Source organism: Schistosoma haematobium, chromosome 3 (assembly GCF_000699445.3).
Source record: "Schistosoma haematobium chromosome 3, whole genome shotgun sequence".
NCBI lineage: Eukaryota > Metazoa > Platyhelminthes > Trematoda > Strigeidida > Schistosomatidae > Schistosoma > Schistosoma haematobium.
The window spans coordinates 45,197,487-45,214,505 of record NC_067198.1 but is presented as its reverse complement, the minus strand read 5'-3'; the positions used below and the strand labels follow the sequence as shown (position 1 = coordinate 45,214,505).

At 37.0% G+C, this 17,019-nt stretch overlaps 1 protein-coding gene across 2 annotated transcripts in view; it reads left to right on the top strand.

Moving 5' to 3' along the window:
• The first annotated feature begins 2,873 nt into the window (after positions 1–2,873).
• SORT1_1 (Sortilin) overlaps positions 2,874–17,019 on the top strand; it is a 97,568-nt gene continuing 83,422 nt past the window's right edge. The window contains exons 1-8 of one of the 2 annotated variants that reach the window (XM_051213959.1): positions 2,874–3,180; positions 3,210–3,272; positions 3,306–3,373; positions 3,404–3,515; positions 3,553–3,729; positions 3,767–3,837; positions 3,873–3,937; positions 5,584–5,891. In XM_051213959.1, the coding sequence (XP_051069981.1) occupies positions 3,025–3,180; positions 3,210–3,272; positions 3,306–3,373; positions 3,404–3,515; positions 3,553–3,729; positions 3,767–3,837; positions 3,873–3,937; positions 5,584–5,891 (1,020 nt within the window). In that variant the 5' untranslated portion in view covers positions 2,874–3,024. Of the gene's footprint in view, positions 3,273–3,305; positions 3,374–3,403; positions 3,516–3,552; positions 3,730–3,766; positions 3,838–3,872; positions 3,938–5,583; positions 5,892–17,019 lie in introns of both variants that reach the window. The other variant, XM_051213960.1, reaches the window with a different exon arrangement.

The window sequence follows — 17,019 nt, the reverse complement described above, 5'->3', positions numbered from 1 at the left end:
ATTTTCCTTTTCCTACGGAGAAGGATGCGGACCCCCTACTGAACTATGGTGGGGAGTTTATCGGCCCTCTTGGTATAGTCCAAGGGATATGGGGTGTGGTAACTTTTAAGTATGAATTTCGAAATACGTCCCAAGCCACTTCAATTGAGGACTCTGGCTTTATTGTCTAATCTACTAACGATGCTGAGTGGATGATATCTGGTATATTTGCTTTCCAGACGTTAGGTCTGGATTGAACTAATGCGTGCTCGTGACTGACAGCTATATGGAAGTCGGAAGTTGAGACTGCGTGATCAATTTTACCTAAAGGTGGCATGTAATGGAGGTTCGCGACGTCATCCTAATAGTGAGTCAATATAAGATCTAGTAAGTCCAGGTCGTACCTAGTCGCTTCCTTCACATGTTGCACTAGAGCACAAGTGATAACCGCACCAACTAGTTCCTGCTCGAAGGAATTTTCTGACGATTCAGTTCGCAGATTTTCCCAGTCTACCATAGGGGCACTAAAGTCCCCTACGATTGGAAATCGACCACTTTGTGACCAAGTATTGAGACTGCTTAGCTGGACCTGTGGCGAGCCCATTTGGCCACTGTATTATTTGTCTATTCATTGTAACTCAGACATTTAATTCATCATGTTAATTTCTGTGTGCGTTTCTGACTCTTAATTCACTATGTTAATTTCGGTGTGTGTGATCGAATGCATATCTGTACATTAACCCTTAAGTTATCCTCCTATTGGTTGCAATGTGCAGATAATTGATAATTTATCCACACCCGATTAACTCTCAAAAATATATATGGATTTTTAACACACTCACTCATTCTGCTTCATCGTGTGCTTACTCACCGTACGCTTGTGGATTTTTATTAATCATTAACAATAAACTATCTCTATAACTGGTGTTCAGGCTTCTCAATAATCTCGAGCAAATCCGCAACTCTACTAGGAGATTGAGCCTACCTTATACACTCAGTTTACGGGATATTATTTATTGGAGTCAGATATTGAGGACATTAGCCTCAACAGACCTCATTTACCTCACAGCTTGGTCTGAGATGGACCAAACCAATCAGCAGCTCTTTTCCCTTGCATTTCAAGCGGCAACTAACTAATTCACACTTCCCGCTCTCATGGGATACACTGTCGATAATGTCAAATGGGACAGCATTCCTAATATTAGAGCTACACCCCTCCTTTGCGCTTTTGTATTCTGTCGGCCCTTACTAACGCAAAACCCTCGAAAGCAAGTTCCATACTATCTGTAGACTGTGTCAGCCAGTTTTCTGTTTTGGCGATTGTCTGGCTTTTTGGAGTTAATCTGTACACCTAGTTCCTATAGCTTATTGAGTAAGCTACAGGCATTAGTGTAACAGATCTGAAGCCTAGTTAAGTAACTTCGTGCTTCACCCAAAGTGGCTTCAGAATCATTCTCTGTCGAAGCCTTACAACTCAAAAATTTACAATTTTTATGTCTTTTTTGCGAGCGTCTAACCTAAGTTATAGCTCTTTTTTGGCTCCCGTCTTTTTACGTGGTCTGCCAACGGCAAGTCCTTGAGGATAAAGACTCCTGAACACTTTAAATTATGTCCATTCTGTAAAATTAGATCGCGTTCGTTCGAAGACTTGAATACTACTTTAAGCAGTCTGGATTGATTTGGTTTTAAGTTTGCCAGACTACCTAGCCTATACACCTTTAGCAATGTGACCCCGGTGATATTTTGAGGCACGAGTTGATTAAGTAACTGTTTTGTCAGCACAATGTCATGCTCAAAACGAGCTTTTGGTTCGGAGCTCTCACTCTCCTTGATTCTATGAAAAATAAGTGATCTGTCGCTGTGATCAGCTTTCGATTTTTCATCCACATTTACGGGTGCAGGGTTCCTTTTTATATCGCTACGCTGTTTCTTCCTTACAACCTGTACCCACTCGTCAACATTGCTAGGAGAAGCAACCACAGTTGCGTCAATCATACTGTGGTATTCCGGGCGGTTGTCGACGATTTGGGAGGTCGGGTTATTTTTCCCCTAGAAACCGATCGAGCCTTGCGATTGCGGCTTCTAGGCGTTTCCTGCTGGATACCATTTAGAAGACGGGGGACAGAAGAAACTTCGTTTCTTTAGTTTTTGGTTAAGACAGACCTCTTTGAACACTGTTTTTCCTCCCTTGGTCGGTGTGAGTCACCTGTTTTCGAAATCACCTGAGTTTGCTCCACAACAATTTGCGTGTCGACAGAGTGAGTTCTGTTCGATGTATCCTGACCACGCTTGCCAAAACACTTTTTGCAGCATTTACCAGTGAGATGGCCTCGGTTAGCAAGCTGTCTGCATCCGAACAGCACTGTTGACGAAGCCATACGCAACAATTTTTACTGAACTGTTTGAGAGCCGCAGATGCTAAGTTCGTGTAAACTTCGTGATGCCAGCCTTTGCACTCATAGCACTGCATGCCGCTTTCAACTGGATAACGACAGCCCGGACGTTGGCAAGTGCTTTTTGGCACTGTCCAGTCATTAAACAGGGGTCTTTTTTAAAACAAGAACTGGATTCAATTATTCTCAGAGGCGAAAATGATCTGTGACCAAAAAAGTGGAAAACTGTAGATTGTTAGAATCAAAAGCAGTAACAGAAACAATAGAAAACAAAGTACTCAAAAGCACCGACGACAAACTAATTTAGAAACATAAGCGATACTCTACTCGAATACTTCAACTGAAATAAATTCAAATAAAGTGAAAACAGTAGTCTTGATACATAATAAACGATCAAAACAATAGAATTTACTCAGAGAGGAAAAATACCACTGTCCTTTTAATTAGCGCGCGTAGTTTTTCTAGTGTTCGATAGATATAGTTTACCATAGTAATTTGTCAGTATTTTTACCCTGATTGTTTAATACACCATAATCTCCATCCGGGGACATAAATGGCACAGAAGTCTGTTAACAGAATACTTTTACCTAATCTATAACCATTTAATTCAATAAACACTCACCTTGAATGTGGCACATATTCGGATGGTGTTATGCTATTCAAATCCAATATGATTATACTTCTTGCTGTATTCGTGCTTACGTTTAATAGTATTTCTCCATTTGATGCAAGCTCTAGCAGCAATGTTTGCGATTCACAACAGGAACTATTCGACCCCATTATCAAGAGCGGAAAAGCCTTGGAAGTAGTAAGTTTTCGTTGCATTAATTTTCGTAGTTCTACTTCGTCAATGATACAAAAGAAACGATTCAGTTGACATGGGCAGGTGAAAACAGTGGGGTAGTTTTGGTTTTTCGTGTTTTTAATGATTAGGTTTTAATACTAGTAACGATGACTGAGGGGGAGTCTGGCCCTGGACTAACATCCGACATATATCGTAGGTAAGAAGAAAACTTTTTAATGCCATGTAGTGACAACAACGGTAAAACGTTCACAAAAATTACGCAGCAGTTGGGTGAGAGTATTTACATCCGGAGAGAAAATGGCCTTCAGCGTCATCAGAATCAGAGAGATTCAAAAGAAGTGAGTTTAGTCCATTCCTCTCTCAGGGATAGCTCAGCTATTTGTGATATGTTATGATGTGGAAAATACGACCAGGTCTATGATTTTTGTTACTGAAGATGGGGGTTCTACTTGGGAGAGGTCTAGTGTACCATTTGTCTTAAGCGGTCAGCTGCGTTTTTATCCACGTGAAAGACTTTCTCCATGGGTTTTAACTTTAGAAGAAAAAACATCGGTGAGTTCACTTGACTTTTATAACGCCTGTCACTCAGATTTTATATCTGTCACTTGATAACGGTAAAACATGGAAAAACATTCACGATAATGTTGTGGATTACTTTTGGTTAGTTATATGCAAACTAATCTTACGTTATTCAGGTCTGTTTATGAAATAGATCCAGGAGAAACAGTGTACATACTTTATCATCCACAATCCAGTAAAAGTAAGTCCGTTCATGACTTCTCAAATGACTTAATTTCAGTTACTTGTCATCATTCAATCGTAAATTGTTGTTTATAGTTTAATTTTAAATTGTGTATTTATAGTTTTAAAAGGAACGGTATGAGCCTTTAATTGTTAAACCTCCACAAATATTACTTACAGACTGCGAATGTCTCAGTTTAATGATCTAGATATGTAAAGATTAGGTAGGGACGGAAAAGTTGAAGTTTTAGTAGGTCGTTTCAAAATACTTCAATATACTTAAAGATATTAAGTTCTGCTCTAGAGAACTCTGATAAAGCTGCTGGGATTACTTCTCAAAAAAGTGAATCTCAAAACTTCTCCCAAGCCTTAAAATGTACAGTTAAATAAAATTCGTAATACTCAACGTATACTTTTCAAGTACTTCCTCTACATACGGTGTTTGAATTAGGCCTCAATATTGATGCTTAGGACTGCTAATACTACTGCAAGCTTTTATCGGGTCAGTCAAAAGTCTCAAATCGTGAGACATGATTATTTATTCATTTTAAGTTTTTTTAGCAGGAAATTAAAAACTATGTTGGTTCTCTTTAAGTATGTTTCAGAGTATCCAAATTTAGCACTCTGAAATTATCGCTTCAACTTTAAGATGATCTAGAGCATTGTTCAATAAGACTTCTTAAAGAGTGTTTATTCAACTAAATATGGGTCCGCATTTTGGTCTATCTTTTCTTGACTGCTTCTAGGAGTTATTGGATTTAGGTCTCTCAAGTTTTAAAAGTTACTGAAACGGTAGGCCACTTTACTTCTGTTAGTATAAGGTAGCCATATGACAGTAATATTAATCATAGCCAAAGATAAAGGAATATTTCCACATTTAGACTTAAATTACTCATTTTCCGTAGAGTTTTTCACTTATATATCTGGAATGCTTTTTTTATTGTACTCCGACATAAATCTGTCAAGGTAGCAGGAGCTAGTAACTATGAACTAACAAAAATCACATATATTATGTCTTAAATCTTTGACAGCATATTTACAAAAACCATAGTCATCAGAATCGGATACATTGTAATAGACGTATGTAGCAAAAATGTGAGTGCTGTTTGATTTTTGAATGAGTAATAGATATTGGATCAGAACCAATCATAGTGGTGTAGGTGTAAACACTCTTTGTCTTCCCTTAATTCGTGAGATTAAAATTGCTCTATACCTTTCTTCCCATGAACAAATTCTTTCTTCCTGTATTATATCCTTATATACAATCTTTGTTTTATATAGTACTACCATTGAAGCAACTGATTCTATGAATTCGGTGTTCATCTTGTTATGCTTACGAGGTGTGACATTTTGAACTGATGCATATATGTACCTGGTCCCACGTCTTAGCTGACTGACTGGCTGTTTTTTAAGTAGGACATCGTATTTGTGTGCGGACCGAATAACTTTTGTTGATGAATTGGTGACACGTTTTTCTTGAGGTTTATGTAAACATTTATGGTAACTGACATACATTAGTTATCCATATCTTGTCTACCTTTATTTCCTCTCTATGTTGTTTCGCTACAAATAAATAAACCAAACAAACTTGGTATTAATAATTAACTGAAAAAGCAAGTGTATTCCATTAATAAATTGAACCTTTCATTTTTTTAAAAACAACAGATGCAAGTGAAAGGCACATACTAGCAAAATCTTCTGACTTTGGATTAACTTGGACTGAACTATTGAAGGATGTTATAAGAGTATGGGCCCCACGTGGAGTTAAAGTTGATATCCCGAGACCTCATGATAAAAGTAGTATTTCGTTTGATTTGGAGACAAAGCAAGACTATGAAACGATAAAACTAGGACACTTTCTCTACGCATCACACTTTTCAGATACCAAAAACCAAACTGTACAGCTTAGTGTGTCAACTGATGGTGGTCGGACATTCAATAAAGCCCATTTGCCAACTATACAAGCAGAAAGGGTAAGTAAGGCATTTTTTATAAGCTGGTATTTTTATGAATGATTATACACTTACAAAACACACCAATCAAGTTTATGGCGAACTGCGCTAATTTCACATACTGTAACTATTCGCTTAATAATAACTAAGAACACATTTTAAAAGCAGAATGATTGACAAATATATTGTAAAATGAGGCCTTTTCATTGAAACCCGACTTAAAAACACATAGAATGGCCTCATAAATATCTATTAATTTTGTTTATCTACGTAAAAGATTATTCCAGTCGTCTTTAATTTGTTTGAAAGATTTTCCTCTATTTAAAGTTTACTGTCAGATGCTTGTATTCTATTCCAAGTTGGTAAATATTATATTCTATTCAATGGCTTTTATGTAAATTTCACACAGGTCCTCAAAGACCTTGAGAATTCGTGATATTGAAATGTGACAGAAAATCATCCATAGTCAAAGTCTAACTTGACATAGATGTGTGCCTGACAAAGTAGCCACACATCACATGAACACAGTTAAGAGGAAACTAATAAATACGCTGTAGTTATATGGTTGGTTAATGATAATTGGCTTTAGCAGTGGTCTGATTCTACCCACTAGCAAAATTTGAAATTTAATTGGATTGTGTTCAACAATTGTTGTCTTACAGTGACGAGCTTTGTTGGTTAAGTTTCGTGTTTATGAGAGTTTAAGCTTTATCCACCAATAACAAAAAGGCCTCACATTTTGGTCTGCTCTACGTCAATCGCTTTTTGTTTATGCCCATCAAGTAGATTGCTGAATACTGCATATTTATGATCATTTAATTATATAAACATTTTGACCACCAGCAACTAATATCAAGTTTTTTTAACCACTACTAGGTAAAAGTTCACCTTGATAATGTAAACAGGCGAAGAATAAGTTTGATTTATTCCTATTTAGTTTTCGGTTATGCTTTTACTGTTTATTAATCGTACTTGAAGTGTTGAAGAATATTTGTAGCCCAAGTGAAGACATTTTTGAAGTGCTTTACACTTTGAAGTGGGTAGTTTCATCATGAGCAAAAGTTACACTTAATGATGACTGATGTACAATACAGGATTCACAAATGTCAATGGATCATGGATGACCACGAGAGGCAGCTAGAGAGAATATTCACATTAGAATATTAGACGAGCTTGACAACGGCTATTGATATAATAAGCAGACGACACAAAGAATAGAGAAGTAATACCTTCAAAAAAACTAATCAAGATTTCCAAACCATCCACAGAAGTAAACGCAAGCAATTGTGTGGTCAACCTGTCAAAAGAATTTCTGACGAACAAAGAAGAAAAACTTAAAAAAAGATTGGGGTACAATAAAAGTGACACTTAAAAACCAGAATTCTTCTCTGCTCTAGAGTCATCACTAAAACTGCCGAAATAAATGAAGAAACTCAGTAAGAAATGGGAAAAACCATGGTAGCGAAAGAAAGACAACACTCAACTGACCGCACAAAAACAAAAAGGCCTTAAAATCACTTCGAACTAGAGAAAATATTGTCATAATCGCAGTGGATAAATGATCCACTACAGTATGGTTAAGGAAGAATATATCAAGAAAGCCGAGGAACTACTTGCGGATGTAAGTGTACATAAGTCATTGGACACAAATTCAAGCAAAAGGTTAGATAACCAAGTCTTAAGGACTTTCAACAAGCTTGTTAAAGCAGGAAATATATAAAAACAAGAACAATGGATAATGAAATCAGTGCTCCCTCAATTATACGGTAGACCGAAACTACACAAATCAAACATCCCACTATGTCTGACTGTATCACTCCTCGGAATTCCAATACAATCTATCGAGAGGAATCTCATGATTCTTGAAGCACCTAGTGGATCCATCCAATCACTCTATTAAATCTTTCATACAGATCTTGGATAACGTTAAGCGCGTTCAAATCAACAACAAAGAACTGATGATATCATTCAACTTAACAACCTTATTCACCTCACTCGAACCAAGCTTAGCAAAGGAAACTTTATCCATGATCCTTATAAACGATACAAATCTCTCACGGTACACGAAACTCAAAAGTCAAAACCAACTGGAACTCATCAGTTTACGCTTAATAAAATATTTTAAATTCAATAATAAAATCTATGTATAAACTAAAGGAACACCGATAGGATCATCAATATTAGGGCTCATTGCAGAAGCAGTAATGCAGAGACTGGAAGCCTCGGTTTTACCAGTGACCAAGCAAAAATGTGGATTCTTTGTGTGGACGAAACATTTGTCATCCTCGAATATGACGAACTGAAAAACACCTACTGTCTGATCAACAACGTCTTCTATGACATAAAATTAACAATGGATAAGAAGTTGAACAGCAAACTATCATACTTGGGCGTATTGATCACCAGAATCGACAGAAAAAAACTGGAGCCTCAAGTATACAGGAAGCCAACCCGCGCAGATCAAAATCTTAACTACAGGAGCAACAACCCGAAAATTCACAAAATCAACTGTGTACTAAATTTATTCAAGAAGGGCAGAATATACTGCAGCACACTTGCAGCGCTGGAAATTTGCGAAACATGCCTTATGACTATCCCTCAAAAGAACGGTTACCCACGCGACTTCATCAAGATATATATCAACTGAACTCATCAGCAGAAACGAAACCAAATATAGGAACCGACAACTGGGTCATCCTATTTTATATAAAACATATATAAGATCACAACCAGATTGTAGAAACTGTTTGGAATAGGTATAGCTCATAAACTGGCAAAATCAAGTCAACCAATTCTATGCAAACCAAAGAAAGAAATAACGAAAAAAGAAAAAACGAACACGATCTGCAAAATAAACTGTTCCAACTGTGCAAAACAAAATGTCGGACAAAGTGAACGCCTTCTTCATCTTCGCCTTCATAAACACCAATTAGCGGTCAAGCTCCATGATATATCTTCGCTTATATCAACGAATTCGGACAACTGCGTACACTCACTTGACTAGAATAGTGTTGAAACCTTTCATAGAGGGAATACTAAGAACATCAGAGAATTCTTAGAGGCTTGGTATCCAGGTTAATTAGCAATCAACAAACACATCGAAATCGATCCAAACTATCAACCAATCAGAGGAATCATGGACAATATAGGACCAAGAGTCAGATTAAATTGGGATATATTAAAAATAAAGAGGCGGATAATGATAGAGTAAAAGTAACCCGTCAAGATCGAGCTCGACAGGACAAACTGCGAGTCCTATGTGGAGAAATTCGGACTCTTCATTTCCACCTGAATTTTATGCTGATGTTATTCGGAAGAACAAATAAAGCTCCACGACCAAACTATCCAGCTCAGAGAATGAAACTGCACCAAAACTCAGGACTGAATTTTTATTAGTCTGTACTGAGATATGTGCAGGTTGTATCGACATATCCAGTCAGTCACAATCACGTTAGAATAGATGAAATTTGGTTAAGAGTATAATTCAAACGTCGTACCAGCTGAACAAATTAGTGACTACCTGCACTCAGTAGATCCTTGGGTAATACAATGGTGTATGAACTAAAAGGTACTAGGATCAAGTTCCACTTTGAACATAAACACCTGGATCCAGATACATCCACCTGATTAGTTCCAAGTAGGACGAAACACTCGTTCTGCATCACAGTGCTAACTACAACCTAACTATTTTGAACTACTAAAGTCACCGATGTAGAGTTTCCTGATAGTAGTCGGTCATTTAGTTACAACGTAGAACCTGGTACGTATGTACATCGGTTCAAGTTATCATATTCTATTAGCATAGAGAGATGACATTGTTAAACTAAATTACATAATATAAGTGGTAGTAACATTATCAGTGGTGACTGGAAAAATTAGGCAACGAAGATACGATTCGAGAAGAAAGTATTAACTAGTGAAATGAAAGCACAAAAAATATGTTACTAGGAGTTCAGAAGATAAAGGATGGATGTACATGCGCCATTGCAAACGATTTTGAGCCATGTCATCAAAAGTCTGTAACCAATGGTTAAAATAGTCACACAGACCTCAACCAAATAGTCTATGCATATTACAGTGACCCAGTCCAACTGTTAGTGACTTCATGGATCGATGCTATGTTTTGGTTTGGCTATCCCTAGCTTCCCTCTAACCTACTGCTACTGGTTGGGTATAAGTAGCACATCTCCCAACTACCTCAGTTAATGAAGGTTTACTACCTCATCAAACGATTTGTTGTCTTTACCTAGTACCCTATTCTTAACCCAGCCATCGTGTACTCCGTGGTCCAAAAGTACACGACCAATACTTCGTAGATATCTATGATCAATTACTAGTATACTTTACTCTTAATAGTCATATTTCACATTCATTAAGTAAAACAAAGCGAATTGCTGTAGAGTAAACTCATCCTTTGGTTGATAGACTGATATCTCGCCTACATCACAAGCTTCATAGAATTGTCTCATATTTGTCACCATCAGGTTTACTTATATTGAGTTTGTAAATTGTAAATAAAGTAAAACATAAAATACACTTACATTTAATGATTAAATCAATCGACAACAATCAGAAATAATACGAGAGTGAGATTGAGATAATGTGATAATCGGAACTAGAAGTTTCTTGTATGTTACACACCATGTACACCAAAAAAACTACCAAATTAAGTGAATATTATTGTATTACATTTCCATACTTATTTTAGGTAATAATAATGATTTAGGCCAATTAATTTAAAATCAAATTGATGACTTTCTTATTAAACAATTAAAATAAAGTTTAATAGGCATTTCTCTCTCTCTCTCTCCCTTTGTCCCTAAAATCTTTTCCAAAATTAACTGACTATAGTTTAAATGTTCAATTTGATCAATAAATAAGTAAACAGATTGTACATCTTGTTTATTCACATCTATCAGTTACTATCTATGTATCATGTTACTATGTGTGTATGTATGTATATGTGCGTGCGTGCGTACGTACTGATGCGGATGTATATTTAGAATGATGTATATTAGTCAATGTAAGTGTTTGTAATTTCGATAATGTACAGAAAAAAAACACAAACTCGATGACATTTTTCGGTTAATTTATGTCCTACATTAAATTTGTTCAAACTCGGTCGTAATTATTCTACATGATGAAACGAATTATTATTATTATTATTATTGTGAATCTATGAGTAAATGGTGGAGAAAACGTTGGGACTAATGTGTATATATGTATGTAATGTGAGATGAAATCCTCCACCACCTACACCCTGTCCCTAAAACCTGCTATATGTATTCTTTAATGTTTTCATATATTTTCGTAAATAACTGGTGTACTGTATGATAAGTTATAACTGCAATACGATGAATAAATTGTATATATATATATTACTTACGCCTGTTACTCCTAAACGAGCATAGGCCACCGACCAACATTCTCCAACCCACTCTGTCCTGGGCATTCTTTCCTATTTCCATCCAATTCTTGTTCATTTCTCTCATGTCTATCTCCATTTCCCGGCGTAATGTGTTCTTTGGTCTTCCTCCTTTCCCTTGGCCTTGAGGATTCCATGTGAGGGCTTGTCTTGTGACACAGTTGGATGCTTTCCTCAATGTGTATCCTATCCACTTCTAGCGCTTCTTCCTGATCTCTTCCTCCGCTGGGATCTGGTTTGTTCTCTCCCACAGTACGTTGTTGCTGATAGTGTCCGGCCAACGGATCTGAAGTATTTTGCGTAGACAACCGTTAATAAACACCTGTATTTTCTGGATGATGGCTTTCGTAGTTCTCCAGGTTTCTGCCCCTTATAGTAGAACTGTCTTGACATTTGTATTGAAAATTCTGACCTTGGTGTTGGTTGACAGCTGCTTTGAGTTCCAGATGTTCTTCAGTTGTAAATATGCTGCTCTTGCTTTGCCGATCCGCGCTTTCACATCTGCATCAGACCCACCGTGTTCATCAATGATGCTGCCCAGATATGTAAAGGTTTTTACATCTTGCAAATCTTCTCCGTCAATTGTGATTGGATTGGTGCATGCTGTGTTGTATCGGAGAATCTTGCTTTTCCCTTTGTGTATATTGAGACCTACTGCTTCTGAGGCTGCTGCTACACTGTTCGTCTTCTCTTGCATTTGTTGTTGCATTTGGGATGAAATGGTTTTATGAAGATTATTTTGTTGGTGATATTTATCAAGAGTTGATTTCATTTAAGATACCATAAAAAACTAGAGAGCATCTAGTATAAAAATCCATAAGCAATAGATAGAGACTATCTTACTAAGTATCAAACTAGTTATCAAAAAATGCAACAACTCTTCAGTAATACCTCAAGTGAAATCGATCCACGACGAGTACTATCGACAGAATAAGTTAAGTGAACAAATTTTCCAACTTCCAGGTGAGATTAGTTCGTGATACACTCCACCTATATAACATTTAGTTATTATTTATAATGTATAAACGATTAGTACTACTGAACAAAGCGAGTTGTGATAATAATTAAGTAAGGCTAAATAAACTATTCTACTAAATTATGACACAGGATATTCAACTACGAACCATCATTTATATATGAATGTAATGACACTAAATGGATTGTCTAGCTCAAACTGATTATAATGAGATTTCTATGTACAAACTACTTATTGCATATTAAATTGCTAAATATCTCTGTTAAATTATTATTATTATTATTATACATGAACTATCCGCCCCCAAACGCTCTGGTACGGCCGAGGGTGGGGAGAGTCCGCTCTCTCTCTCCAAATGCTCTCACATGGCCACAAGTATATAGCCTCTGCCAGGGAAGTCCTACTCACTGCCTTCTCGTGGCGGGGGTGTTGTCTACGAAATTGAGAGGACGAAAAGCGAATGTCCGGCGCTTTAACCGGATTCCAAACCAATGGTGCACATGGGCTCCAGTATCCTACGGGAACGAATGGCGTATGAACCAATTGTTGGTCACCGGCTTCCATGGGACTGCATCTCCTCCACTGCCTCGTGGATCAGACCTTCAGGTCGAAGGCTCAGGGAGTGACCTCCCAAGAAAACCACCTGTTTCGGTTTGGGCACCCGGGCAGTATCACAGCCCTCACACATATCAAATGAGATTTGTGTGACGCATATGTATTTGGTGCCTCCTTGTACCAATATCTATGTGTTAATATATATATATATATATATATATATATATATATATATATATATGAATTATCCAACTTATCTATTCAATTTAAATAATTATTTTTAGCTATTATGATCATCAATTGATCAATTGCGGAAGATTATATTATCCGTTCTGAGAGAGGAAATAAATAAGGTGACAATTAAGGAATTCAAAATAGTAATAAGATTCACCTTTGTTTAAAGAAGAAAACCCAGATACAGATAATTTAGTTTGATAACAACATATTAAGCTGTCGAAAGCTTGATATTTAATGAAGGATAGGGAATAGAATAATTTGTGTCACTAAGATGATTTTTTACGTGATTGGAGTCTTTGTGTTCACTTGCTATTGTTCAAAGTGATGATGAGTTCACCTAGTCTGAGAACGGAACAAAGACTCTGTGATACAATGACCAATAAGATAGCTATTCTGACGCGTCCCAGTACTGTTAACTAGAGAGAGAAATGGGGAAATATATTTCGTAAGCAGCCGGAAGCACGAGCAATAACAACAGACACAAATCAAACATATATATATATATAGCATAAAATTGTCCTTAGGAAGCGTTACAAAATAGCATACTAAAAGATGTAACGAACCAATAGTGTTTGAAATTCTCCAAAGTGGGAAATAGGAAATGAAGGTGGAACTATGAGGGCTTTTGGATCGAAAATAAGAAATTCAAATTTTTAAAATAAAATTACAAAAATAAGGTATTTACCAAGTGAGTTCTGAGGACCTAATATCCACATCATCACTGTAAATAATGGATTGAGATGTTATGTGATGCGGCTTATAATCGGTCATAAATGGGGCACATGCATTCACTTTCTATATTCTCTTACATCTTAAATTTTAAGATTATTTTAGACATTTTTTTGGAAAGAAAATTGTCCGAATTTCGGTCCATGTTTTAAAATGAATTTCATCTCTCTTCATGAGTTTTATTATAAAGTCAAAAGACCTTAAATGGGCATTGACTTTTCTGATTCTTAGGTTAAAATGGAAAAAAATGTACATAAGTTCGTCACTTAACATAAACCAATATCATGTTTGTCTAGAACAAGCTGAATTCTATTGATCTAGTCCTTACTTACTTACGCCTGCTACTCCCAATGCAGTATAGGCCGCCGACCACCATTCTACAACCCACTTTGTCATGAGCCTTCCTTTCCTGTTCTATCCAATTGTTGTTCGTTCATCTTCTCATCTGACTCCATTTCTCGGCGTAATCTGTTCTTTGGTCTTCCTCTTCACCTCCTTTTGCCTTGAGGACTACATGTGAGGGTTTGCCTTGTGACTCAGTAGGGTGCTTTCCTTAATATGTGTCCTATCCACTTCCAGATCTTCTTCCTGATTTGTTCCTCCGCTGGGATCTGGTTTGTTCTCTGCCACAGTAGGTTGTCAGTGTCTAGTAGTGTCTGGCCAACGGAACCGAAGTATTTTGCGTAGACAACTGTTAATAAACACTTGTATCTTCTGGATGATGGCTTTCGTAGTTCTCCAGGTTTCCGCCACATACAGTAGAACTGTTTTGACATTTGTATTGAAAATCCTGACTTCGGTGCTGGCTGACAGTTGTTTTGAGTTCCAGATGTTCTTCAATTGTAGATATGCTGCTCTTGCTTTGCCGATCCGCGCCTTTACATCTCCACATGGAGCCCCTCTGGGGATACTGCCGGTCCCAAGCCAGGCTAAAGGAAGATGGTTGAGCATCGGCTTAGCGACCCCATCCCATAGGAACGTAACTCGCTAAAAAACGATAACCAGATCTAATCCTAGTGTGGTCATTAGCTCACGTGGGTCAACATTACATCAATTATGAGACTTTACTATCTGAATCTTATGAGGACAATCAGTTTCTCTGAGATTTAAAATAAAGCTTACTGATGAATACCAACTAGTATGAAATCTGGATCAGTTATGTTTTCCTGGATATTGTTTTTAACTGTTTAATACTAAGAAAACTAATTAACCCCAATTAAAAGAAATATATAATAAGTTCAGAAGGTGTAATTTATCATTTGATTATTCATATGAAGATTGATAATGAGTCCATTGGTTAACTACATGAACTACATATTTCTTACAAATCAACATTGTATATATAGAATGAGTGTTTTATCATTTAACAGAATAAGTAATTACTTACACCTGTTACTCCTCGTGGAGGAGCATACGCCGCCCACTAGCGCTCGCCATCCAACCCTGCCCTGGAAAATCCTTTGTAGCTCTTTCCAGTTGCTACTCATCCTTTTCATTTCTTCTATTTCCCGATGTAACGTGTTCTTCTTTTCCGCTCCCGTTCAGGATTCCAAGCTGAGGCTTGCCTCGTGATGCAGGTTGATGATTTGAGTAATTTATGTCTTGTCCATTCCTATCATTTTTTCCTAATTTCCTCCTCAGCTGGAAGCTGGTTTGTTCTCTGTCACAGTAGACTGTTGCTGATGGAATGAATCGGAGATATTCCATCCAATCATCATTTGTAAGAATATTCTAGAATCCCTGGCATGTAGCTTCCCTGTTGGGCAAACGCTAATAACCCCTTGTATGCGGGTTGGAGGACTGTAATAATGATTTCATTTTTACTAGAAACTATAAATACCTGACAGTTTTGTACCATAATTGACACTGTTTTGGAATAGCATTCCTTTTACTTGTCTTCCGTCATCTCATTTGTGACTTGGGAGTGTCCTAGCGTTTGAGTGCTCAAGTTGTACGCAGCATATTAAGAAACGAAATTCTAGATATAACAACTGGTGACTGAGATGGGATTCGAACCCACACGCGGAAACACCAATGGATTAACATTAACGATTTTATCGAAAAAAAGTGGGCAAATATGCTTTATTATAAGCAAAGATGAATGGTGACTAGCATTGGAGTGCAGGATGCGCATTTTATTCTATTTGGGACTGATCAACTGGATACATCTGCATCCTAGAGTTGATTTTCACTCAAGGACTCAAACCCAATACATGACTTAAGGCAATATTGAAGTCATCCGTACAGGATTTACATATACCATTACGAGACTGATTAATTGCAATCCTAAACATCAATGAGAAGATTCGAATAAACAATACATAAATGAATTATTTATTTTTTATATTTTTTCTATAAATTATTATTTCTTACCACTTTAAAGATTGACATTTGAATTCTATTCAGTATTTAAAAATAACCGAAAATTTTCATTCGCTTATTTAAATAAAATGAATTATCAGTTTAGGGGTTGTGGAGATTGTTAAGTTTTTGATTGAGATCATGAACCGATTGATGTTAGACCACCATTGAAAACCTGGAAGTATTGGACGGCAGTTTCGTCCTCAGCAATGCTCATCCACGATCCCGCTTGCGGGATTTAAACCCAGAGCTTTCAGTCTCGCCTGCGAACTCTTAACCTACCGGACCACTGATCCGGCATCCAGTGGAGTTAATGTCTAACCTGAAGGCCCTGGGTTCGAATCCCGCGAGCGGGATCGTGGACGCGCACTGCTGAGGAGCCTCACAATAGGACGAAACGGACGTCCAGTGCTTCCAGGTCTTCAATGGTGGTCTAACATCAATCGGTTCATGACCTCAATCAAAGAATGAATTCTGTTGGAAGTTTTATATTTTCTGCTGTTATTCAGTTTGGACAACGTTCTGACCATTGAATAAACTATTTACTGTTAAAGTGTGATCATGAAATATGTATACTGTTTACCGAGGTCAGTCTTTATGACATAATTATTAGTATCTACTGTAAAGTTCTCAATTTCATATAAAGTTGTAGTTGTGTTTAATCATAAGATTATCTCTCGATGTATATTTCTACATTACTAATAGTTTTGAGTGGTGATTCCCTTGGCCCTTATGAGAAACTGTGACTAATAGAATTTAACTATCTTTGGTATGAGGCATTTTTTTTACCAATAGTGCTGGAAGATGATTACTCAGTACTGCAGATGAATTGAATTTAGAAGTGTTAACCATTAAATCTTGACTCA